Here is a 26,983-nt window from a genome sequence, read left to right on the forward strand (position 1 = left end):
AAGAGAAGCCTTCTGCCACTCTCTAGTGTATCCTTGAGTGGCCAGCATGTGGGCTTTGGTCTTTGATCATAAGAAATAATATGCCTGCGTAGGGATAGGGTAATCCCATGTTAGATGATGGCTATTTTCAAATCAGCCTAATTTTAAGACAGTTACGCTAAAGGCAAGAAATACATTTTAAAAAAATGTTAATAATTGCTTTTAGTTTACCGGGGTGCATACGACAAAAGTGTAAGCAAATGCAATCTGTTTCACTCCAGAGAACGTCTGAAAGGTGTTCTATTTCCCGTGCTCCTTCCTCTGTCACAGATGCTTATCCTAACTTAGAAAAGGTCAGGGCCTGTCCTTGTGTGTACCTGATGGCCAAACTGCGTTGACAGAAGAAAACGTTAGGATGGAGAAACACATTAGATGTCATAAACCACTCTAGATTCTGAGTTTCCTTTGTGGTATCCCACTCCCGAGGCTGTCTCGTTCTTTCATGATAAGTTCCTACTTTTGACACTTCTGTCTTTGAGCCATTAACAGCCTCAAATTCCCTTGGGTGATGGTGAGGATTCATGGTGTGGCCAGGTGCCAACCTCTCCTGACCAGACTGTCAATACAGTTAGTTAATAGCTGCCTCACTGCCTGGCCAAACCCTAGATAATTAACTCATTATGCTAGTGCCTGCTGAGCTGGGTCATTTTCCGTTCCTGTCTGGAGTCTTTTTCATTCAATTAAATCTTGTATTCCACATAAATCTATAAAATGAATTTGCAGTTTATATAACCATATACGTGGCATTAATGTGTGCAGTTTGTTACTGGCCTTCATTTGCTATTGGATATAATGCTGCATGACAGTTTCTTGGTGATAGATGTCTGGTGACGACTGACCCTCGTTCCCATTTAGAGTATTTTAGCCAAAACGTTGCTAATAACAACGGTGTGTGAAGTGGCCCATAGAAGCCTGTTATTTCCATATCAAGTGATTCAAAATTAAACTCCTATCCAGGGTCAAATTTTTAAAAAAGAGCTCCAGAGACTACCTTGAAGAGGTTATTTTGTCTCTCTTGTTTTTTCACACGTATGCAAAAAATGCCTGCTGTGACTCGTTCCACTAGGTGCAACCTCAGTGGCATACCCAGAGGCATTTCTATAGTTCAGTTTCATCAAGTTTGTAATGTGATGTCTGTTTTATGCCTTTACTAATATGTAGCCTTTTACCTGAGGAAAGGAGGAGTTCTGCAACTAGCAACACCTCACCACCAGTATTTGTAACTGGAGATCTGCAATGAGATCTTTCCAGAAACACTGCTGAACTACTTTTCCATCTTCCTCAGCGTTGTTTAACTTAGGTCAGATGTTGTACAGATATTATTTTCATTTCAATATGCAGAGGTTCGTCTCAAGAAATCCTAGGTCGTGAGTTCTGATTCTTGAGAATAATTTTACTTACATTTAAAGTAAGGATTGACATAGTTATATATGGCATATATCACATCTGAATTCAAACTGAGCTTCTGCCAATAGCCAAAACTGTGATACTTGAACAGAAATTCTTTTTTTCAGGGATGTATGTGAAATATTACTTACTGCTGCTCCAAATGTTGTCAGACTTTATATATAAAGGAGAGAAAAGTTGTGTCATTTGATAAAATGGTGTAAGCCTATGGTGCAGCTTGAAGTCTTATGTTTCTTGAAGAATTGTTGGGGTTTGATGCTTTGACAAATGCTGTTCGTAGTGATCCCTATTAATTCTTGTTATTTGTCAGTGAGGCATGCTTTTCGACATGAGACACAAGGCTTCAGGTACTTCTTATCGGTGTGGAAATTGGTTCCGTACTTGCTTACAGTAGGTCACAACATCTTTAGTCTTGTTAAATGATCTGTTCTGCTTAACCATACCTCCAAATATAAGAGATTACTGTTCCTAAGACATCCTAAATGAACACTGTGCAACTGGGCATTATGTATGTGCAGAGGCATGTAAAATGCAAGGATATCATAGATAATCCTCTTGTTAGGGTTTTTTCTTAATTTATATTAATTTAGAGTGATATGGAATAGATTAGCAGAGCATATGTAGCGTGCATGTCACGAATGAGAGATTGAACGCTGCCACCGTCTGACGACACAGGTTTTTTTGTCCTTAAATTTTATATATCTTTAACTGCTGCAGGAAAGAGGTCTTGCAACTTTTGTCTACCTTTGCTTTATTAATGAAGACTTTCACATGATTCAAGAATTATTTTTTTTTTCCTCCTCTGAAGCTGGAAGTAATAAAGATGTGACTAAGCATGTATTTGCAACTCAGTTACTTGACCTTTCTACAACCCACAGCTACCACTAATGCTGCTTTCTAATGGAGACATTATCGTTTATTTAAATCTTGATTAGGAAACAATTATAAGTAGGGTTTTAGTATAGCAGTAAATTGATGTAGCCTTTAATTCATACTATAGATTGAGTGGATAAGCTTTCTGACTGTAATTAGAGTGAATTATAATGACTTCAGTTGGTTGACTCACCACCAGCAGAGTAGGGCCTATGATTGTTGCTTCACATTTATTTTTTTAGCTCACTCTTGATTTTACATTGCTGCTAAATGCTATTTTTTTGACTTAGTACAAAATGGAATTACATTTACAGTTGAATGATACATATTTTGTATGAATAAAAGAGGAGCTTTATGAAATAACCTGGCACCTTAGCAACACTGTGCAGCTACGCTCTTTCTTTACAATTCAAGTGACAGAACTGCTCTTAATAAAGTTGGAGATAGATATTTTCATGCGTGGTTTAACAATGTAAATGGGAAGCATTTGCTTTTTTGCATATAATTAAGTGGTAGACACAAATGGTTATTTTCAGTACCATTTATTTTTTTACATATTGTGAATGTTGCACAATGTTTCTTCTTAGGTTTCTCAAATGTATTGTTTTCCTTATGTGCTATCTCTGGGTTTTGTGGGTTTTGATTGTTGTTTTTTTTTTTTTTTTCTTTTCTCTAAAGATACCATAGGTTGCTTGATTAAATAGGGGCATCTGCTTTGAGCAGGGGAACTTCTTTTGAAATACCTTATAAGAACATAATAATCCACTTTATTTGATAGTGAACTACATGTATTTAAGTTTTACGTTAGGTATTAAGCACTCAATGGGATCATTAAGGGTAGTTTTTTATTCTTTGCCGACCTTCCCTCCCCTGATGTACCAGATGTTTTTTAGTTCAGGCATAGAAGTATTCTCTATCTCACAGTGCTCTGTACACATAGAATTAAGTACGGCGAGTGGAAAGAAAAAATGGCAAAAAATAATACGCTGGGCCTGCTAACTGTGTATTTGTTCTTTGTTTTTGTTTTTCCTGTCAATCTGCAGTGGATGATTCAGAGCCCTTACAAAGCTGCAACTTTCTTTGGGTGCATTGGCAAAGATAAATTTGGAGAGATCTTAAAGAAGAAGGCTGAGGAAGCTCATGTGGATGCGCATTACTATGAGCAGAGTGAAGAGCCAACAGGAACCTGTGCTGCCTGCATCACTAGTGATAACAGGTCGGGGGCCTTTGATATTTTCCTAAGATATAAATGTAGTTGGCATAGTGTGTGAAGCCCAACATGGTTGGACTATTTGGCCTTGAAAAACTTTGATTTGAATGATAAAGCAAGTATTAACACCAGTTTGAGACAATACAGGACTGCCCAGCTCGTAGTTTGGACCTATACTTTCAGAGATACAACAGCAGTTATATTATGGCAGAAAGGTGTAAGATAATAATATACTACTTTTTGAACTTTATAGCGTCCAGTTGCTCTGGAGAGAGAAAATACGTGGGAGAGTTAAGTTGGTTAACAAGTATGTTTATGCAGCCTATATGAAAGCTGATTGGCATGTAAGGCATGTGCTTGATTGGCAAATGAAGAATATACTTCAGGTGATAATGTGTTTAAAGAAGACAGGTGTCAGCATATACCCTGATTGAAAGAGTTAATTTGATTTTATATAAGAGGAAGAAAAAAAGCAAATTTTTTTGCTGGTTTTGAGGAGTTCATCTAATAACTGTAATTCTTTATGTCTACATCTTAACAATTTCATCTGAATTTTGTCTTCCATGTTTTCGTTTGCTACTCGTTTTAGATGGTCTTTGCTATATAAAAAAATCACTTCTCCAGAACTCTGTTCAACTTTTCTTATGTTTGTAGACTATGAACAATCACCTTTATGGTATTTTTGTATGGTTTCAAAGCATTCCATAAGTAAGAACCCATTTATAGAGTGATATGTTTTGGGTATTGTAATAAAATTAATAAAACCAAGAATTTCAGAAAGAGCTAATGAAGACAATATGCATTAATCTTGAGCATAGCTCTTTGCTTCTTTCTTTCTCCTTCCACCTGCAACATTTGAATTTATGTGCTACTACTTTGCTGATTACCTCCTGACAATTTTTTAAAAGTTTCAGAACCAGCCAGTCAGGTCTGCCTTAATCTTGAGATGTTACCAGCACATACCAACCCTCCCTGATTTCTGCCAATAGCTAAATTTTCTGATACTAGATATTGAAACAATAATGAAAATGGTATCGGTTACCCTATAGAATATTTTCTGTTTGGCTCTGAATAAGAGTAAAATATGTCATTATCCTTTTTGTTTCCCCTCTGTGGCTTTCAGTGCTGTTGATCCTAAGGAAGTGCTTTTTCCCTTTCAAAGCCGTATCAGGAGTTAGTAGAATTTATTAAGGTAAGAGAGCAGTCCCATAATTAAAATCCACACCAAACTTCCTTAGAATTTAGTGAATGTTTTTGGGTACAGTTAGAAAAAGTAATAGGCAGCAACATGAACTGATCTGACAGTCAGAGAAGGGAGAATATTCCAAATAACATGTGGAACCGTAAAACAATTTTAGTTAGAGTGGACATCTGTTTCAAACCCCTGCAGGACACAGGGACAACTTTGAAGTTAGAACAGGTTTTTCAGGGCCACACCAAGCTGGATTTTGAACATCTGCAAGGATAGAGGTTGCACAACCTGTCTGGGCAACCTGTTCCAGTGTTTGACCACTCTGTGGCAGAAATTCTTTTGATGATAGCCAGTTGGAATTTTTCTTCTTCCATATACACTTCTTGTGTATATTCCTTCTTTTGTCCAAGAACAGTCTTCCTCCATCTTGCCTGTAAGCTTTCATTAGATATTTGAAGTCGGCAGGAAGGTCTCCCCTTAGGTACCTCTTCTTAAGGCTCAGCCAAGCCTTTCTTCATTTCTTAAGTGTTCCAGCCCCCTAATAATCTTGATGACCCACTGCCAGACTCACTGCATTATGCCAGTGTCTTCCTTGTAATGGAAAGCTCAAAGCTGGACACGGAACTCAAGATAAGGTCTGGAGACCAGAACAGAGGTTTTCTCTGTTCTGAGTACATAACTTCCTTTGTCCTGCTGGCTGCATGCTTGGTCATATAGACCAGAATGGGATGAACCTTCCCTGTGTGGGTGCATTGCTGACCAAATCCGGTCCACCAGCACCTCCAGGTCCTTTTCTTCAAAGCTGTGTTGTATCCTGTCAACACTCAGCCTATATTGTGGCATGGGAGTTATTCCATCCTAGTTGCATGACTTTGCATTTGCTTTCAAGTTTTCTGCCAGCCCAATTCTCCAGGCTCTTGAAGATCCACTGAATGACAGACAGCCCTGCCCTCCAGCTTATCAACCTGTCCCTCCCAATTTAATGTCGTACATGATGTCTTACTCTCAGGAATGAATGTACTTACTCAGTGGAGGAAGGAAGTTCATTCATCTTCATCTGGAGTTTTGACATTAATTATGTCTACAGACTTCCCCCTTCATCTCCAGGATCCATATTAGGTTTTTCAAAGAGAAGACAAGCAATAAAGATGTTTCTGCTACGTGATTCTCTCTCTCTTCAGTCACATAGTGTCTGTGTATGCATCCTGTAGCAATCACCATTTCCTAGAAGACATGATGAGAAACCGAACTGAAGACTGTCAATAGACATGCATCATGAATTCAGGAAAAATATGTGCAACTTTTGCTGTTCATCTCAATGGAATTTAGAAGTTTAGATAAAGGTATTCATAAAAATGTCTGCAAGTACTTCTTTAACTTGTTAAGCAGGATTTTTGGTTTGCTAACATAAAGCGCTTTTCTCTCTTAATATCAAATGTTTGCTCAAATACTGGAGACAGTGGCTCCATCTCAGTGGCTGTTTTAGAGCATGCTTGGGAGCGTGCAGCAAGTTCGAAAGACTTATTTCCCTGTTCAGGAGATAGAAAAAAAATGGCCAATGTTTGCTGCTAAAGGTTTTATTGTGCAACCTCCCCTCTTCTAGTGAGACCAAGTTTCTTCTCAATCTTTAATTACCCTCTGATTGTTTCTTGGCTTTCAGCATTTTCTATGTCTGTAAGAATCACTTCAACCTGGCCCCAGTTGATAACTCTGCTCATTCACCAGTCTGTTGTGCCAGCTGAGGTACGTGGTAACTTCCTTCTTCAGGCAATTCAGCTTTCTTGTCTCTTTTGGAGGACTTGGCTAATAGCACTCCCGGTTTTCCCAGTAAGTGAGTGTGTATGTTTATGTTCCAGGTGCCCTGATGTGAACGTTTCTTGTTTCTGCTAAGTCCGTATAGCCTTTTGCAGGAAAGGGTTCGGAGCTAATTCGTGATTACCACTTGGAATTCTCTAGCTTAGCAATACTAATACGTTTTGTTTTCTCAGAGCTTTTCAAGAAAATCCGAACACATGCTTGAACTCTAAAGTCGTACGTACGCTCCGTCATAATCTGTGACTTTGATTTGTGCATTATGCTCAGAAATACCCACTTGCACAGGGTCTCCATTAAGCTGTTTGATTTGAAGAGCTCTGGCTGTCTCCGATTACCCTATTGCATTGCAAAACCTTCTCTGTGTCCCACATGTTGAACTTAGTGCTGTTAGACTTACAGTTTTAATTTGGAAAAGCTTGGTGCTTTGTCTTCAGTGTAACAATCTTTTATTACGCATCATATGCAGAGCATCTCTACAGTTGGGTGTAGCCACAGAGAGCTGGGTTTACAGATTCAGGGGCATGTGGTAAGTGAAAGGAGACACAGAGAGAGTCTTTGCTTAGTTTTCTGGAACATAATTGCTTTTCACTTAGCAACATACGTAGACAGGCAAGATTTTTCCAGCTAGGTCCTTGATGGATATTTAGGGTTTGCCAAATCTGAAAGATTTAATTTGCTTTTTAAGTTTGGTTTAAAAAAAATTTCCATCCTTATGCACGTGTCTTTCTTGGATTTACTTGGTTCTCCGCTGGATTTCTTGTCATTGAAATGATATTCATCAAGAATAAAAATTCTTGCCCTGTTACTTGTACTGCTACACAGGCTTGGTCTATTTGCTTATAATTTTTTTTTTTTTCAATTTTCCTAATTCACCTTAGTTCTTGTTGCCTTTAGGCTTTACAATTAAAGAGATAAGCCCCAAGAATATTCCTGGGATGAAATGACACAGAACTGTGCTGTGTATTTCGGTATATTCAGAAAAAGTTAGTCTAACTTTTTGTTTTCATTTTTATATACTTAATTTGTTTAACTTACAGGGATTGTTAGTGATGAGTGTTTCAGGAAGCTTACAGGGAGACTTGGTTTCAGTCTTCATAAGAGATTCTTTTGGGCCTCTGTTTGTTTTTTATTGAATAGGATAAAGGGAAGTGGCAGTAATGGAAAGATTCTATTTTGAGGTGGAATTTTCAAGAATTCCCAGTTTAGTTACCTCCTAATGCCTGTACATGGTACTCAGGCTGGAGGCAAAAGCATAACTTGGTAAAAGCAGATTAGCAATTCACTCTGACCCATTGTCTCTGGATTGTAGTAGCATTTATATGGAAAGGATCATGTACATGACATCAATTGTATGCACGTTGGAGAAGGCAAAAGTTTTCAATAGCTGTATGTTGTATGTGTAATTAAAATCATAGACTCATAGAATTGTCTAGGTTGGAACAGACCCTTGGGATCATTGAGTCCAACCATCTACCCTACTCTACAAAGTTCTCCCCTACACCATATCCCCCAACACCACATCTAAACGTCTCTTAAACACATCCAGGGATGGTGACTCAACCACCTCCCTGGGCAGTCTATTCCAATGCCCGACCCCTCTTTCTGTGAAAATTTCTTTCCTAATGTTCAGTCTAAATCTACCCTGTTGGAGCTTGAAGCCATTACATGTTATTAATCTGGCTAATGTACTTAAATATCACAAAGCAATGTTGTGTTAATGATAAAGGTGCATCCTATGACTATTAAATCTTGACAATTAAATGTAAAACTCTGTATGCTAGCATGGAAATGTCTGTTTCCCAAACTCCCCTCCTCTAAATATTGGATGTTATTAAACATTCTTATAATAAAATTGCACAGAAGGATTTGTTCATGGTAGCCAGAGTGGAGAGCTAGCGTGTACCCATCTTTTTATGACCTATTTTTAGGAATATATCTGTAAGTTTTGTGTGTTTCATGAGGCTGACTTGAACGGCTGAAGAGGGGGATTTAAAGTAGAATGTACCTTACCTGTAATAAAGTAAATATGATACAAGTATTTTTGTTCTTGCCAATGGAAGTTGTGTCCCATGGCTTGTGTTATAACTTGTTAGGAAGGAATGAAGTACAAATGAGTTTTTGGTAGCTTTCCAGTAATACACAGAGGGGTATAAACCAGAGGTTGTTTTAACAGTTCATCTAAAACTAGCAATGTGACCCTTTTTCATTTGCTAAAGGAAAATATGAACCTAAGGGGGGAAAAAACCCAAACAAACCCCTTTTTAAATAATTTAACTATTCATTGCAAAATTATGAAGGCAAGACGTACATATCCATCAACTTTTTGGTTCTAGTCAGGCAAAACAGTTTTCAGAAGATAAACTGGAGTAGCTGCTTTCCTTTAGATGTTAGTTACTAGAAGAGTTAAGGAAAATCTGCAGATGCTATACCATACCGAAGGAGTTGATCACAAAATGCAACAAAGGTTGAGTCTAAGCAAATGAAGGCACATGAACAGTATAATAGTGATAGATTACATAAACTGTGTAGCTGGATTTAAAATACATTATTTAATATATGGTTTAAATTTAAATTGTATTGAATTTCTGATTTAAAACATACTATTTAAATATTATTAAATGGTCAGTATATGTTTTATGGTACTTTTCTTAATTGCTTTTGTGTTCCTTAGGATCTTTGATTCTCTTTGAGAAATTTTGGGTTTTGTGAGAAATTTGCCGTAGTGTTAGATAAAGAAGATCTAATGCCTGGTTTTTAATCCCTTCCAGGTCACTTGTAGCTAACCTCGCTGCTGCTAATTGCTACAAGAAGGAAAAGCACCTTGATTTGGAGAAGAACTGGAAGTTGGTGGAAAAGGCCAAAGTTTATTACATAGCAGTAAGTTCAGCTTCTTTCAAATTGCTAAAATTTGTGTTACAACATTCTAAGGTTTAAGCAATGAGCATGTCTGTTGCATATGGTTTAGGATGATTTCGTCGGAATACAATGAAAAAAAAGATTGCTTGAAATTCAGCGTAGTTTGATTTTGAATTTAAATCTACAAATGTAGAAGAATGTTTTAGTTGTGTGCTTTCTTAAATTAGTGGGAAAAAATAAGAACTAAACATATTTTCAGAGCTTTTGTAGTAGTGCATCAAATTTACATTTCACATTTTCTCGTAAATTGTTGTGAAGGATGCACAAATTATGTAGAAAAACACTATTAGCATAATTATTCACTGCAAACAGTTTGAGCTTATTTGTGTGAACAATCTTAATTGCTATTTATTCCATAGTAATTACTACGGTACCTTATAACTCAATATTTCAGAAACAATGATTGTGACAAATCTCTTGAATGTGGGCGGTGGGGCAAACTGATTTTAATGATGAAATCTTACCTCTGGGATAAAGGGGTTTTGAGGATGGGGCATTAGTATATTCACAATTAGTATTCTTTTTTTACCATCCAGAATGAATCAAGCCAGATTAGTGTATTTGTGTAGATTACATCTTGCCGAAGTAGAAGTGGCGAATTTGTTTTCGTCTTGCTTTCAAGTTGATATGACTGATCAAAATTAGCAAACGTAAAACATCTATGACAGATTAAAACCTCATAACATGCATGTAATATATGGATTCTGTATGACAGCTGCTTCCATTCCGCTACCTGAGCTATGTGGGAACAGCTGGTAAGAAGTGTAAAAAATTGATTATCCAGGAGGAACAAGTTCATTGAAAATACAGTTATTTCTTTTAGCTAGTGTTAATGTCCCCAACAGCCTGTTAGTGCGCACTGCTATAGGCTTTACATGGTTGTTATTGATTCTTGTGTACGGCCAAGACTGCCCCTTTATAACTGTCAAAAAATACTTATAACTTTCTCAGTATACAAAGAAAATACATCCCACTGCTATGACCATATGTTTGTGCTGCGGTTAAAAAAAAATGCGTAGGTGTATTGTCTACTCATTTTTTATTTCTGTTTTTCAAGTGTTCTGAGTTTTTGTTTCCCAATAATTACACCGCAGTCTGTTCCAAATGCCATGCTGAAGAATTAATGCTATTGGCTAAAAAAATACTGAAAGACTAAGAGAATAGTTTAAATAAAGAAGAACAACAAATGTTACCAAAAGCTATACTGCACTAAGGTTGGGTTTTTTTAATTTTACCATGCTGACATATAATTACCAATGAGGCTTCCAATACACAATTTAGAAAAAATAAACTTCATGGAGATGCTTCAGGAAAAGTGGGAAACATTACATGAGGTGAAAAATAGGTTTGGGTTTTTTGAGATACAGCCTTCATCTTATTTTAGTTCCGAAGCCACTCTTCTGTGTTCACTCAGTTTGATCACTTAAATTTTGACTGGGTGATTCACTACAGTGATTTTCATATATATTAAAAGCTGTTCTTCAGGTGCCAGTTCTATGACATCCAAGCTTTGACTAAGAGACAGAGAATTATTGTACTAAACTGAAAATAAAACCCAAGATGCGCCTTTGTTAATGGATAAATAAATAACACTGAAGTGCTAATAAATTGTATTAGATATTTGCAAAATAGAATTCAGATCAGGGAAACGTCTGATTGCAGGAGGAGATCTGTTGGGTAAAGAACCTGGTTCACACCTGTAGCAAAAGCACTCAAGGATGGGCTCATCTGAGAGAGTTCTCGGAGGGTGTTACAGCTTCAGATGCCAGATTGCGTGTGTGACTTTAAGGAGGGGAGACAGTGTGTAGAGCCGTACACATTCCCTCGTGCTACAGTGCACTCGTGCCCTTTTCTTTCGTTTAACTTCTTTATGTGCAGGTTTGTAGCGGTTTACCAGAACAATAGCGAACAATTACCACTCCTGAGGTATAGGGTAGCTCTCCGAGTCATTAAGTTGTCTACTGTTGTCTGTCTTCGCTTTAGTCCGGTTACCTTCCGTGGCTTTGCACTGGGCATGTGTTGCTTTTCATTTCCTTCTTTCTATCCACCTGTCACCTATTTCTTGGATTGCATTAGAACGTATGTTAGTGACAGATACTTATTCTGGAAATCCATGTCCCGAGATTATCAAACAATCTATTTTCTTGGCAGAGCAGGGCAGTCGTTGCTTTAGGACAGGTCTGGGATATCCTGTGGTCATCTGTATGTGCTTCCTAGAATAGATAATATGCTTTTCAATGCAGCATTCAGCAGAATGGCCCTCAGATGAAACTTAGCTCCGAAATCTAATCAATTCACAGAGGGAGGAGTAGGTACAAAGGAAAAGATAGTGAAGCCGTGACAGAACCCTTAAAGACAACTTCTGTTACCATGAATGAACACAATACGTTTATTTTAGCCATCTGGTAATCAGATCCGGCAGACAAATTGGGGGAAGAGTAGCAAAGAATAGAACCCTGTAAATCACAGAGAGAAGCAAAATGCAGAGGCTGCCCCAGCCTCCTCAAAGATGGTAAACTTTAAAGGTGTATTTTAATCCTTTAAAATTACTCTACTTTGTATCATTTAAGATAGATTACATGTACTGTCAAACTCCATGCAATTTCTTTCCCTTCTCCAGATATAATTCATATACTTGCAGTAATTTCTACCACTGGCATCATATCTTTCAGTCTGTCATATTCATTTCGCTGTGGATCAGGTAGCTGTGCTGCTGGTGTCTGATTAGAATTCACTGTGAGGGATTTTATTTGGTTCCTACTGGGGCTAGAAAATGTCTCTTCCTCAGACGTTTCCCTTATTTCAGAATAAGTTGAAAGTTACAATAACATTAAACATTGTCATTCTGTCTCTGAAATTGTGAATGGGAAACAACCTGACATGAAAATAATCTTAAGTTGGGGTTTATGTGTGTAGCTTTTTCTTTTTTCCTTCTTTCTGTGAATCTATGCTTTCTGTCAGGACTTGCATTTTAGAATTCTTGTGTGTTAGAGTTGCATCTTAAAAACTTGGGTGACAAAACTCCATATTTGGGCACCTTGCTTGTCTTATTTTCAGAGGCATTTAATAAACTGATGGTAGTACTGTATTTATGTAGGCATCTTTAAGAATTCTGTAACATGTATTGGGTTGTGGGGGTTTTGTGTTGTGTTTTGTTTGGGCTTTTTTTTTTAGGATCATCAATGTCTGTAGCGCCAGCTGAAATCTATGGGCGTTGCTGGTACTCACTTGCTTTGACATTGCACACAAACATTTTAACATTTTTAATGCAAGTTGTAGTATATAGCTATTAATTTTCATATCTTACGAAGACCTGGAATGCAAAGATATTTTTATTTTTAATTAAAAAAATAATCTGCTGAGAAGAGTTACTTAGGAGAGCAGAAAAACTCAGGAGAATTTTAGTTGTCATTTGACTCCAATTAGCACCTCTGTGTTACTATATGCGAGTACGGAATTTTGTACTTGTCCTTTCCTAATGGGAAGAAAATGGAAAAGGAGAAAATGCTTTCCTTCATTAAAAGCTGCACTTAACTTTGTGAAATCTTAACCCTGTGACAACTGATACAGCTTGCTCATACAGACAGCTCAATTTGAACTTTCTGCCTGTATTTGAACATTATTGCCCCAAGTGTGGTGCTTCCCCGATGTGTGTATCCTCTTGTTCCAGTTATTTCTGCCATTTATTTAGCTTTACTCAATTTGTTCTTCAGTCCAACACCTGCATTCATTTAATGCTTGCAGTTGGAGGCGTTAGGTGAAACGCTGTCATTTGATGCTAACATTATCTTGATGCTGAAGTAATAAATGTGCTCTTGAAAGGTCCTTCAGTTTTTCTTTTTTTTTTTATTTAAATACTTACCTTTACTAAGCGTATGAAATGGCAGTATTGACTGCAGTTAGGTCCTCAATCTGTAGTAACTTGAGTCTTAGCTTAGAGTGGATCAGATAAGTAGCTCCCAAAACCCACAGATCTTCCTTTAATAAAATGCTTGTCTCTTTTCTGTACAAAGGAAAATAGAAGGTTGTTGTTTAGGGACTGTATTTGAACTTGTACTTTGTGGATATAGTTTGTGTGCTTAAAAAGCTTTTCTCAGTGGTGTCTCTGTAGACTTCTTGCCTAGCCATTTCATATAGGTACGGCACTGCTGATACTTGTGCTTATCTGTGATCATTGAAGAGACGTGGGACCATTTTTACACGGTACTTTATACATTACGATCCCTTGCGTTTGCTTTTTGAATTTCCAGTGCCTGAAAGCTTCAGCTCCTGTGCTACCTGTTGTAACTAGAGAGTAGAGGAGCAATGAAGCTTTTTTATAGCTCTAAGACTTTATTTCTCTGCAGCTGAATTTTGGGTTGCTCGCTTTCAGGATTGCCGTACAACCTTTATTCAGAGAAGATAACACTTTCACTCAGCTTTGCGTCGGCTGTTGTTATTTCACAATCCATAAAAGTTTAAACCATTCCCTTCTCTTACTTCCATGTAGCAAAAAATAGAAATTTCTCAATGGTAATGCCCTTCAGTTGTACCACGTAAAGTATAACATTTTCTAATACCTCTTAGATTTGTTCGCCCACATTTGTTAGAATTACATTCCCCACCTTCAGTATTTCTTTTGTGTTTACAAATTTAATGGCAAGTGTAGTTTATTTTGATGTTAATGACGGTTCTGATCGAGACCAGGTATTCTGGTCTTATGCTGAGTTTTAAGGAGGAAATGTCATGTATTGCGGCATAACGATAATGAACCCAATGTAACATACCTATCTGCCGGAGGAGAAGTTTTTAAAGCTCCAACCACCTTGCTGTATTTCAACAAATCCGGTGGTATTTTTATATTTATTTTCTTCTAATGCCTCAGCGCTTGTCTAAGCAGAGAGATACTGTGGTGGTGTAGTGGGCTTGATGGCGGAATTATCTGGTTTCAACATGAGTCTGTCAAAACATAAGCTTGATGTCAGCAATGTGTAGCAAAGCTTAAATAACATTCTACAGTATTTTACGTGAGGTTTGGCTATTCTACTTGAGAAAAAAATGCTGATTATTATAACAATGTAAGTATAAGTGAAATTTCTTTTGTGCTGTCTCCTCCTTTCAGAGGCATATTCACTGAAGGCATTTTTATTGTAATTTGCTGCTATGATGAGTATGATAATTTACGATGGATTGTGATAGGTTTTTTCTTTGAGATGTTCTGGATCTACGTGTGCATCATGGGAAACAAGAGACGAAGACACTAGCAGGAATCAAAATATCCCCTAAAAAAGATATTTGTTTGAGTAACTCCACAATAGCTTTTTTTTCCACTGATATCTTTTGCCATAGTGCTCTGGCATCAGTATGTATGCCATTTGACATGCAAAACAATTTCTCACAATAATGAATAGGTTTTCTGGCCAGGAAAAAAACATTCGGAATGTCTTAAGCACAAAGAAGAAGCTGCAGCTAGCAAGGGTTAGTTGTGGCCTTTCCTGCTGGCCTGGGACAACGTCGCCTTCCTGAAACCCGCCGTGTTGAGGGGTTGTGTTTTCTGGAAACTCTGGCTGAAGTGTGATGTGTTCGTTGTGGAGAGATGATAGACTCTGTATCTAACCAGGAAGCAAATCTGCCGTTTACTGGCTTCCAAAACAAATATAAGAAAAATACTTTCTCTCTCATAAACACAGGCATTCCCAGCTTTATTTCTTTGATCAAAATGCGAAAAGAAGCTTTGTCTAAACTGGCACCAGCATGCGTTATGTCATTCTGTGGTGTGTTTAGGGTGTGGTATGCATTATGCTCCCATTTCAGGTATAACTTCTCAGGCATAGACAATTTTGCCAGTGTTTTCTCAAGTAACTTATGTGGAAAAGGGAATTAGAAACTTTTTTTCTTATTTTTTGCGAAGCTTGATCCTCAAGATGTCATTCTTAGAAGGTGAATGCTTTGTACTTTATGCAGAAAAATGCACCGTCAACTTTCAAGAAAGATTGTACCTTCTTTTTCCATCATAGAAAATTAATGAGAATGTGTCTTAACATCGTAAAAATATTTATTTCTAAATGTTCACCTCTACGTTATTAATTATATTTATTCACGTGAAGAACATACACGTTTCCTTTCCTGTCACTCTCCTACTACCCCAGGAGCCTTTAAATTGCAGATACACTTCTTCAGCACAGTAATTAGTGAAGCTCAGTCATCGCTCCTTTTATCATGTGATTTTTGGGGTGTTTTTTAGAAGAATGCATTATTAGAGCACTTACACAGCCAGTCTAGCTGCAACAGCCAGGCGGCAATAGCAGTGCCATTTTTCACAAAGAAAATGTTGAACAGGAGCCAAATGTTTGGTGGCAGAGTCTGTTGCTAGGAAATCAAGTTCCTGAGGCGATTAATGACAAAGCAAGCAATAACAAGAAGGCAGAATTACAGATTTAAAAGAGAGGGAGAAAAAAAAGTGGTTGGTGTTATAATTACCCAAAGAAATCCGTACTCATTAAATTGGCTGTTTTTATGATTGACTTTAATTGGAGGTTAGCTCAGATATTTAGCTCCTTTCCCACCCCTTTAAACACACACATGTACATAATCTGTAGAACTGCAGACTTGTTTTTCTAAGCATTGAGAGGAGCTTGCCCTGTAATTTGATCCCCACTGACAGATGCATTTTCTATGCTGCCATTTTGAATTAACCTATTGTGCAACAATTTTCCTCAGCTCTGTTGAATAAAACATCAAGTCTTATTACCTCAGATGGATTTGATAGAGTAAAAGAATGTACTTCTAGCTGAAGTAGACTATTTGCAATGAGTTCAGTGATTTGAACTCTGCCAACAAGCACCAATAATTTGTGATGTACACTTAAAGAACGAAAGAGCGAAGAGCCGCGTGGGGGGTCTTTTTGGCTGTATGGAGTTCAAACGCAAACCTCGGAGTAATATTGTTGTTTGTGCTGAGGTTATTCCCTGAGATCAAGTCTTTTTAGATAAAGCATCTTAACTAAGATTTTTACCATCAAGCGGATTGGGTGTGAACCAGAGATTCTCTTACCCCCGGCGGTTGTCCAAACCGGTAGGCTACTGTGGGATTAGAAAAATAAAAATCGATCCCCCTCTCCCAGAAACCCCAACAGTTGGATTTTTCCTCTGAGACTTCTTTTGTGAAGAGAAACGTTCCCTTGTAAAGTTAAACTGGAATAAATGATGTTTTAAAATGATTTTAAATTCCAAATAGTTTGTATCCTGTGGTAAGGGAAGAACAGGCTTTCACCTTGTTCACTTTTCTCCCCAATTAGAAAAACTTACGCAGTCGGTTCAACAAAATTTTGGCACAGAAATGGGGAGGCAACTGACCCTGACATTTAAATCCTGTCATGTTTCATCGATCATGTTCAACACAATGTTCCCTACTTTCAGCAAACGAGAAGCGAGAAAATATCCTTTTGCAGTACCTGTAAGTGAACATACTGAAGCTAGCTATAAAAGCTAAATGATGCCATAGCTCTCCAAATTCCTAATCAGTGAAACAATAGAACCACGCGTATTCTGTCCAACAGTACCCACATTACTAATCAGATGCCAATGCCAAGCTGTCTGCTTTGTTAAATACCCAGGTTCCCTGAGGCAAGAAGACAGCTGCTATAACTACTATGAAATTTGGTAGCTCAATCTATTTTTGCTACCCTTGGGCTATCAAGCTACTGTTAATTCAGACCACCCCAATTGGTACACTTTAGGGATTTTTTTCAAAGTGTTTGTAATTAAAATGATAAAACATCATTATTACTCCAAAGATGTTGCGTGCAGTTTGCGTTTGACAGATACCTACAGAGATAAACCCAGCATGTAATTTTCATTGACATAATGGTTGCGATTGCATTACCCTCTTAAAAGTATATTGCTTTTTAGGGGGATAGGGGGGGAAAGAGGGGAAAGGGCATGCTTTTATTTCATTAGTAGAATTTGTAAATCTGTTGAAATACTAAATCGGTCTCTTGGTTGCAAGCTGCGTGTCTGCAAAGACTGAATCGGGCTTTGTAGCAGACTGGGGAACGGTGAGAAGAGGCCATTACCAGGGCCAGGGACCCGCCGTGCCGCCCGCAGACCCTGCAGAGACCCTGCTCCCAGGTGCCTCTGCCTTCAGGGACACTGAGTCTCAAATCATATGTAAAGTCTGGGCAGATTTAACACACTATTTAAATGTAAATTAAAAAGGGAAGCCTTCGTACTCCAAGGGGTGAGGTGAGTCAATTTGAAGGGAAATTTTTACTGCAGGTCCTCTTGCATGTCAGTCTTTATTAGCTGCTCCCTTTATGAGAGCACCAGAATTTTGTCTGTTACCATGTCAACTTTGTTAGAGCAAAATCTCAAAACTAAAGCACCGGCAAATTGAGGAGTTAGAAGCTCTGACTGAGATAGTACTGGTTCTATCTTGAATTATTTTTTATTACAGTACTTCTCTGATAAGGTTTAAAAAGAATCGTTAATTTAAGGCTCTTTCGAAGACTGAAACTTGAGATTTGTGACTTTTTCTGAATTGAGGTAACTTGCTTATTTTGGACGCTGACTACCAAAATGTATAATAAATTGGTAGTCAGCACTCTGGGTACAGTTGATTGAAATTTGGCGTTCCACCGTTCTTCCAAAGGAGTTGATCTCATTAACCTGTGGAGATGTCGTAGTCTGCATAACCCTGGAATAGGTATTCTTTGTGTCTATGTCATCAACTGCTGCATTAAAAACCTCATATAAATACGACAGCAATTGTGCTCTGTTTTACATGAAGGTTAATTTTTTGACAGCAAAAACTATGTGCATGCATGTAACCTGAGAGCTGAGTTAAGCTCTTTATGATAGTCCACTACTTGGTCTGAAGTTGAAATTACAGTTTCATTTATCTTTTACATGTGCAATAGGGACAGTGCAGTTGCTTAAATACAAAACTCTTTTTTCTTGTCTTGCAAAAATTTATGATTAATGATTTGCTTTGAGCACACACATTTGTGCTTGTTCTTTCAAAGCCAGTAACCTTTTGCACTAAAATTATAGAATGCTAAAATATGTATACATAGTGCTAGGGGATTCATATGCGCTTCCCCTTAGCTCAGAAAGAGAACTGTGCTGAATGGCGTTGGTCTACACTGTAGACTACAGGTGGGGTTTTGAAATGGCAGGAGTTGCAAGCCGGGGAGGAACCTGAAGGCCACTTTTTGATTCTGCAAGTAACAAGTATTTGAAAAAGGAAAAATGTTTTTACAGCATAGCTAATCAATATCCTAAAAAATCTGTGTCAAGTAAATTTGTGTGCTACGTTGTGCTTAGCAATTGTGTGCTTAGAGTAAAAAGTATTTTGCAAAAATGCTTCTGCGCAGATTTTCGGTGATAACATACTAAAAACGTTAATGGTATACCCTGCAGATCGGACTTTTTCCAGCTTTGTGATAGATTCTTTATGCCTTTAGGAGGCAGAAGGGCTGAGTCCCACCAGCCTTGTTTGCTTTCGGGTTTATTTGAAACAGGAATTGACTGATTCCAAAAGCAGACACTGGAAGTTCATTTGAAAGAGGCTACGGGATGCAAGACGGATCCTGGACGGGCCTTGGTGCAACAGAGGAAAAGACCTTTTCCCTTTCCCAGGGCACATCTGCTTTAGTTGAGGTCTTTCGTGGTGTTTTCTGCATTTCTTCTTAAAGAATAGGACTGTGCCTTAAAGACAGGGCTAAGCAGGTTTTGTGGTGTGGCTTTAATCCTTCTAGTCGTGGGGCTAATGCTCAATCAGCAGTGCGCTGGGGCACCTGCTTGGTAAATGTGCTTCAGACTGTCTGGTTTGGTCAAAAGAAAGAAGATCCTCCTTTTTTCTTTTCTTCTTTCTTTAATTAAGGATAGAATACTTAAGGAAATACTAAATTCTCTGAGTAAGTCATGAGTGCTGCTTTAGAAGAAATGTGTTAGTTGGAGAAATAGAGGTAGACACTGTTACTTTCTAAGGCGTATCCAGACCATCGTGGTAGCAGGTAGGGCTTGACTGATGAAACATCGTTTTAGAAATATGAACAAAATAAAAAGACCGGGACTAATCCTTGCAAAGATTTGTCTTAAACACAAGCTAAGGGCAATTAGATTTTCTCCACAGTAGCAGGATTTTGCTGATGCAGCTGCTGTGGAAACCCCCCCTGGGGATTTACACTTCTCTCTGGCATAAGCACCCCAATGTGGAGACAGTTCAGAACAGCTGCTATACCAGCAGAAATGCTCTCACCTTCCCAAACTAATCATACTTGCACCAAAGTTTTTATTGGCAGGACTGTGTTGATTAAGGACAATGTGGTTTTTTCGTGTTTCTAAATAACGTAGCTGCTCGGGCAACATTATTTAATAAACACCTGGCCATAACATTCACCGTAAATGTCAGCATACTCAAACCTTGTAGTCCACAGGTATTGCAAAGCCCTTTCTAAATCACAAGGTTTCCTACGTGTAGTAGGTGGCTAATAACGTCTAGTCCTTCAAGATCTATCTTGTTAGCAGTTTTTATGCTAAAGTTACTGAAGTTGTTTTGCAGAACGCCACCGCTCCTAATAGTTTTTTGCCAACTATACTATTGCCAGATGCAATATAACAATACTTTCCTGCAAATTTGAAAATGGTGGGGAACAGCAGTTAACAGTATTTAGCATGAAATATGCCTTGGCATATGCCTCTGAACATGTCTTTTTTAAGACCATATGGAGTATAATTGGTGCTGAACAACATTGAGGTGTTTTGTGAAAAGTAAAGGCTAAGCATTATAAAGAGCCATAAAATCTTAAGAATGAGACAAATGGAATAAATGGGAGAAAGAAGGGAGGTACTGAATATTCTGTCTCTCTCTCTGCGTAGCCTGAAGTGAGCAACCACAGTATTTTTGATAGATTTCTCTTCACAGTAGGCTTAAAATTAAGAAATTCAGCAAAACAATGGCAGGTAGTGGGCACAGAAGATGGTCTGAGTAATTGGAACAAAGCGGAAACAACATTATCATCCACTGAGAGCACCCAGGAGAATATTGGGATTTATAGCTGGGCTTACGATCGTTGACACTCTGTATATGGTGTTCTTAAGGCACTTGATCACAGCAAAGTAAGGTAAGAATGAATTTCATCCTTAAATATGGATTTCTCCTGTCCTTTGAGGACTGGAGTCAAAACTTAAGAGTTTGTATTCATGTACTTATTAAGATATCTCATTTACAAGAGATGATTTAGAATTAGTAGAGCAATGTGCTAAAATTAAAATTCCTTACTATTTAATTGATTTTAATCATGAACTGTAGCTGAATGTAGAAAAAAATTTACAAACTGTGACTGAAAATTTTCGACTACACGAAGGGTCCGATTTTCTTTGAAGAAAAAGAGAAATTTTCAGTGAGTGTGTATATAAAGGATACCAAGTATTCATTCCCCAGAACTAGTGCAGTCCCTAAGTGCTTCTTTATACTGCTGAGAATGGGCTGAAGAGAGTTTCTGCTAAGGGCTGCAGATTCTTATCTGCCTAATTGAGCCATCATTTGTTGACATGAGGGAAATCATGTGGCCTGCCTTCAATGCATTTCTCCTCAACGGCAGAAATGTAAAATGTAGTTCATGGAAGGGGAACAGAAAACGTTAAAATTTTTTGGAATGGCCTCCTATACGGAATACTGTGAGGCTTTGTATTGCAGCAGAATCAAATGTTTGAACGTTTGTACGGTAAATCCGTTTAATAAAATCGTCAGATTCTAATTATTTTAAAATCATTGAACTTCTTTCTATTACAAAGCCCCCAAACCTTCAGAATAGGAATTTAGTAAGGTCTTAGTTTTATCACTATGATGATAAAATTATGTCAGTAGAATTGAAAGCAGATGTCATCTTTTCTTTTGAGCAGAAATGTCCCCATAGTAATCTGCCCAATTGCAGAGTTGGTACCCAGTATTGTACAGTGGTAAAAGGAACAACAGAAAACATTTAAATATTATCATTTACTAGATAAGTATCAGAAAAGGGTATTAAAACACCCTGTAATTGGAGGCACATTCTCTGCTTTATTCAGTCCATCTAGCACATCAATTTTATATTACACTTCAGTCATGCTCCCTAACCAAATATTCTATTTTTAGAATGTAGAATTACAGGCATGCTGCTGTCTTTTGGACGTATCTTTTTGTTAGAATAATCTTTCTCTTTTTTTTTAACACTAGGTTGAATTGATCTCATCTGTAAGAAAAGTTAATTTCAATTTTGTTTTTAAAAGAAGTGATTACTGCCTGCTATCTTGATGAAGTGATATCATACTTTGGAGGATAGGGGCACAGCAGCAAAAACACTTTAGAAGGGTATGTAGAAATCATGTAACCGAGGAGCCCGAGACTGAAATAACTCTAGAGGTGAGCTTACCAATGAATAGATCATCTGATTGTGTCTCCTAATTTTTATATCGCTAGCAGTCATGTCACCACTGGCCTGACAGGGAAGAGTATCAGAGAGTACTTGAGTATTTCTGTGACTGCACATCTCTGTAGGAAATCCTCTGAGCTGGAAGAGTATTATATGCGCTTCTCTTCTTTTACTCTTGTCTAGACATCCACTTGTGGCTGCTGTTGGGATGCGATACTGGACTAGGAGGAACTTTGAGCTGATAATTTACTATTGTAGCTTTTAAGTTCAAAAGATTCATGGCTTGCGCCTCTTGTTCTTGGTTTTTGACCTCGTGAGAGAAGAAAAATGTGAACAATAATGACAAGTAAGACAAAAGTGTTAGAGGTGAAAAAGAAAAGCGTAAATCTTTAGACGTTAGGAAAAAATGCTCCTGGGATGTTGTAACATTGTGTCTGTTAGTCTTTTGCATAAAAAGAATACACATACTTTAATGGTTTATTTCCAGAAAAATTGTGATAATATTAATACAACAGAGTACAGCTCACACGTTTGTGAGCCATGGCAGAGCATTTACTGTGTTTTCCACAGCGTTCAAGCCAGTGGTTTTAGATTTGAAAACAGACTTTGTTAAGCTGTAATTGTTTTAAGCCTGTATTACCAACTAGAAGGAGACTTAACAGTTAATATCTGCCCTGAAGGCTTGGTTTTTAATTCTGACTGTACAATGTAATAATATGTAAGTAAGCAGAAAATGCAAGGGTTGATTTAGACTTCCGCGTGTAGAAGACAACACCTAGCATTCTACCCAGGACATGAATTCCATTTTCTAAGCTGAAGGCTATAAATAGTTATAATAGCTAAAAAGCTGTAATTGAATCACAGTCAATATGTATTTAAACTGGAGTTAGAGTCATCCTTGCCTCCTCTTGTTTCCCCATTTGGGAGAATAATTCATACCGTTTGACAGCGTGTGGGATATTTTGGTGCCGAGTGGCATACTGTCAGGAAGGAAGAGCACCACTACGTTTCCCCCCATTCTCGTTTCAGCCCAGGTGGAGAGTCGCAAACCTTAGACTTCCCTCGTGCTTCCTCCTTTCTACTCATAATATAAATGTACTTGTGCATATACGACTGATGCATCAGTTGGCATTTGAGAAGTAATTTTCTCCTTCTCCTAAGAGTAATTGAGCGGTATCGTTTTAGCCAGTAAGAGTACTTTTCCAAAAATCTAAGCTCAGTCATCGTCTTGTCTTTTCATTCTTACCATGTATATTATAATGCTAAAAGTAGTCGCTTACATTTAATTGTAAATAGATACTACTTAATATTGCATTGGTTTTACAATACTGTATTGTCCTCTTGTTACGATTCAGCTAAGATTTCAATTTTTATAATTTTAACAGTAGGTAGGCTTTAGTTGTAAATTAATAAAAAATAAGTAGCTTTGTTTGGAACTCATGGAAGCTGCTTCCACTGGTAGATGGAAGGCTCTTAAAACAAGAAAAACAAAACCCAAAAAGCCTTAATATTATTGAATGTATGTGCCCTTTAGGTGGCATATGTGTGTTCTTGGTTTTGCAAATTCAAAATGTCCAATGGAAATCAATTTCTAGTTTTGGTACAACAAGAAAAGGGGGATTGAGGTAATAAGAAGCTTGGTTTGTTGATATGGCCGCTGGCAAAAAAAAAGCGTTGCAGTGACTCATCTATACTAGAAGGGCGACAGTAGCCCACAGCTAAATACAAAGAAAAATCAGTTACGTTGTGTGTACTCTTACTTTTGCGTATGTGCCTTAATGATTTTAATTGAAGGAAGATTAAGTACTTATTGTGACATCAATCAACTAAAAATTTGCATTATGAATTAGGCAAAATGTTAGAGACAATCCTGTACAGTTTTGGGGGCTCAATCTAGAATGTGTTTATCGTTCCTTCAAGTTGAAGAGCTCTGGCTAAATATGGAAGCCTTGATGAAATGCATAAAGCATGTTAGCTGTAAATTCTACATGAGTAATATTTGCTTTGGAGTTCTGTTTGCCTTCACTGATAAGTTTGCCTAGCAATACTCAAAAATGATGATTGCCCTGAAATGGATGATGGTTCAAAAATAAGCCCTGTGCAAATTAGAAGGAGTTAATATTTGCCTGATACAACAAACGAGTAAGAAGTTTTAGTGCAGGCATAAAAGCAGTTCTCAAATTATACTCTCTTGTCTAAAAAGAATGAAAAGCTTTTAGAAATCCTGTGAAACATTGTGGGTTCATCTTCCATGTCAGTAGTGTTTATTGCCACAAGAGCCACAAGTGTTTGAGAATATATTATAGTAAAGTACCCAGTTCTACCCAGATGTTAAGGATTGTTATTAATGACTCATTTTGCTTTGTAATTGCCATCAAGTTTTTTCATTACCAAAACCTCTGATGAGAAGACCGCTTTCCCAAAATTTCTCAATACACTGGTTTTTATATTGAACTTTATAGTTTGTTTATTTTCCAAAAGCTCTTAGCTTCTACTGTCTGATATCAAGTGTTTTGTGGTCTAAAGTGCATTATAAAAGGTTGATCTGTCTTTGTTTTATTTTCTATAGCCTTGTTTGGCATAGTGTTTCAAATAATGGAACACCACAGATCCTTCAGCCTCAAAATATTCTCTGCCGTTTTGGTAATAATGGGCCAGAAAAATTGGATTTCATTCTTCTGTCGTCTTTGTTCCCTCTAACTTGCCACATCAAAAAGATTACTGCAATCTTGGCAATAAAATCCTGGATTTCAAGTGTGTGGAAGCAGACGACTTCTGCTGCAAAGGTGGTTTCGTTTAGTCTCCAGAGAGAGATCCTTTTTTTAAATCTCCTTAGACCTCAACCTTCTTCATGATAATGTTCTCTATGCTTTGCCTTTTACAGTTTAATTTGCTTGTGCCACATGGAAGATTTCTGTTGCTTACTGTAATTTGATGCAAAATATGAAAATTCATCTTGTCATTCTCAGAATCTCCCCTGCTGATGAGCTGCAGGACTCGGTAGCCCACAGTCACGTGGGCCTTGAAAACTGAGTCATGGGCCTCATAAATTGTCTAAAAAGCGGTAATGGTATAATCTGCAGCTGTTATCGTACATAGGAGGTGTGACTTTTTTTTCGCAGTATGGAAGGAAATTAAATGAGAGGGGGCAAAGAGCATGTTATAAAGAAGTTTAGTGCACTGTTAGGTAAATGCTCGTGTTTTTATTCAACATATTTAAGATACTTTGTTGGGATGTGGGATACCCCATTTGGTTTACAGTGTGGTTTTCCTTGAAAGGGTAGCATTGGTTAAGCACAATAAAGCAAACAAATCATTTTCTGCAGACGTATGTGGTTGAAGTTCAGTGACTAGAGCCCCAGACTAGCGGTGGTTGATATGCCTTGAGCTAATGGAGTGCTTATGGTTGGTGGTTCAAATGTAGCAGTAAATCTCAGCATAATTTTTCTCCAATTTTGCTCATATTTTTGTTACATACCTCACAGATTTTTACAAGAGATTGTTATATGCTAGTAAGACCACCCGGTAAGTTTAGAACTAAATATTTGATGCATTACGTTGACTATACCATATACTTATTAATTAAAATTTTGTTAAAATTTTATTCAACACTGCCATATGTTCATAATGGGTATTTGGATTTTTAACAGAAATGTTACAGTGCGTTCCTCTTTTAATAAAAAGATAACTTTTCATCTGACTTCAGCAAGCTAATCCTAAAAAAAAGAAAAAGAAAAGGTAATTTCATTTCAGAAAATAGATTTTCAGATACTAGCAAGTCAAATGCAAAATTAAGCACACTTTCAAGTTGCTGCTTTGTCAAAATGGATTTAGATTTAGAGGAATTCCTGTGGATTGAAGCGAATTCTCAGAAGAAGTGGTATACGTGAGAGAAATGAAGAAAACTACTTAACTTGCTATGAAATGCACGACATTTATTATCACTTTCAAAGCTGATGCTGCATGCGGTTGTAGCTGTTTACGACTGGCTTGAAAGCAGCTGGATAAGTCTGCTTTCAGAGATGGCCATGCTGCTCCAGCTGTGCCAGAGCAGGAGTATTGACAGTTGGTTTTAGCTGAACAGGAGTTGAGCTACTACGATGCTTTGTTTAGGAGTACTTTGTGCTCTGATTGATCTTGATAGTTTAAGGTGCTCTCCAAAGTTGTAGAGAGGTTGTTTAATACAACTGTTCAGGCATGGGTTGGACGAAGTTATTGTCATTGATTTTCCTTTTAAGTCCAAACCCAAGAATTAACCTCATCCCCTCTATTTGCTTTAGATCGATGGTGTTGATTAAATAAACTCCTTTTTTTTTCTTTCCTCTTATGTCACTCTCATTAGATATTTAAACATACGTTAAACTGGGATTTCGATACTGTTTATTTTCTTTAAAATATGTTCTTCAACAGAATAAAAAGGAGAAATATAAGTGAGAAATAAAAATGTGGGACAAAATAAGAGCCGCACTTCCAACTCCTGAGAGACCGAGCTGATAGAGTAAGGCAAGTGCTAAGGGAAGAGTTAGGAGATCATGGCCATGGTATAGGGAAATGTGCACAAAATACTCTCCCAGCTTTCAGTAGTCTGCAGCTCAAGGGCTTCCTCAGGTAAGGGTGGTAGCGTGCGGCTCAAGAGTTCTTGAGGCTGTTCCCAAGTATATGCAAATAATAGTTTTTTGAACGTCTGTGTTTGTGGCGTTCTGGAATAACAAGTCACACACTTCAGTAGTGTATGTATGAAGTACATTTTTTTGTTTTGAACTTGCCACCTGGTAGTTTGATTTGATGTCCTTCGATCCTCATAGTATGAGAGACATTGAGCAATTGTTCTCTGTGTCCTTCCTGACACTAGAAGCTAGCGGTTTTTTCTAGAAAGGGTGCGTTCACATGAGATGGTCGACACGGAGTGAGCGATGATGTGAGTGTAGCATGCCAGGCTGACCCCATGTGGATCTCATTAGTGCGGGTAGGTTGTGAGGAAACGCATCTAATGTTTGAAGTGGAACGGGCTAATGTGTGCAAAGACTTTATGGAGTCCTAAGGCTTGCCTGCAGACACTCAGAAGTGGTGGGTAAGAGTGTGAGTTTATAGCATGGTAGTCGCTCTACTGCTACATGAGTACTCCAAATGTGTACCA

At 37.7% G+C, this 26,983-nt stretch overlaps 1 protein-coding gene across 2 annotated transcripts in view; it reads left to right on the plus strand.

Annotated features, from left to right (window-relative positions):
* Positions 1 to 26,983, plus strand: part of ADK (adenosine kinase) — a 305,604-nt gene that overhangs the window by 143,523 nt on the left and 135,098 nt on the right. For both annotated transcript variants that reach the window (XM_082486535.1, XM_082486536.1), the window contains exons 5-6: positions 3,363 to 3,535; positions 9,305 to 9,413. In XM_082486535.1, coding sequence (XP_082342661.1) covers positions 3,363 to 3,535; positions 9,305 to 9,413 — 282 coding nt within the window. The remainder of the gene's footprint in view (positions 1 to 3,362; positions 3,536 to 9,304; positions 9,414 to 26,983) is intronic.

The sequence above is a fragment of the Vanellus vanellus genome (assembly GCF_965231255.1).
Source record: "Vanellus vanellus genome assembly, chromosome: 7".
Lineage (NCBI taxonomy): Eukaryota > Metazoa > Chordata > Aves > Charadriiformes > Charadriidae > Vanellus > Vanellus vanellus.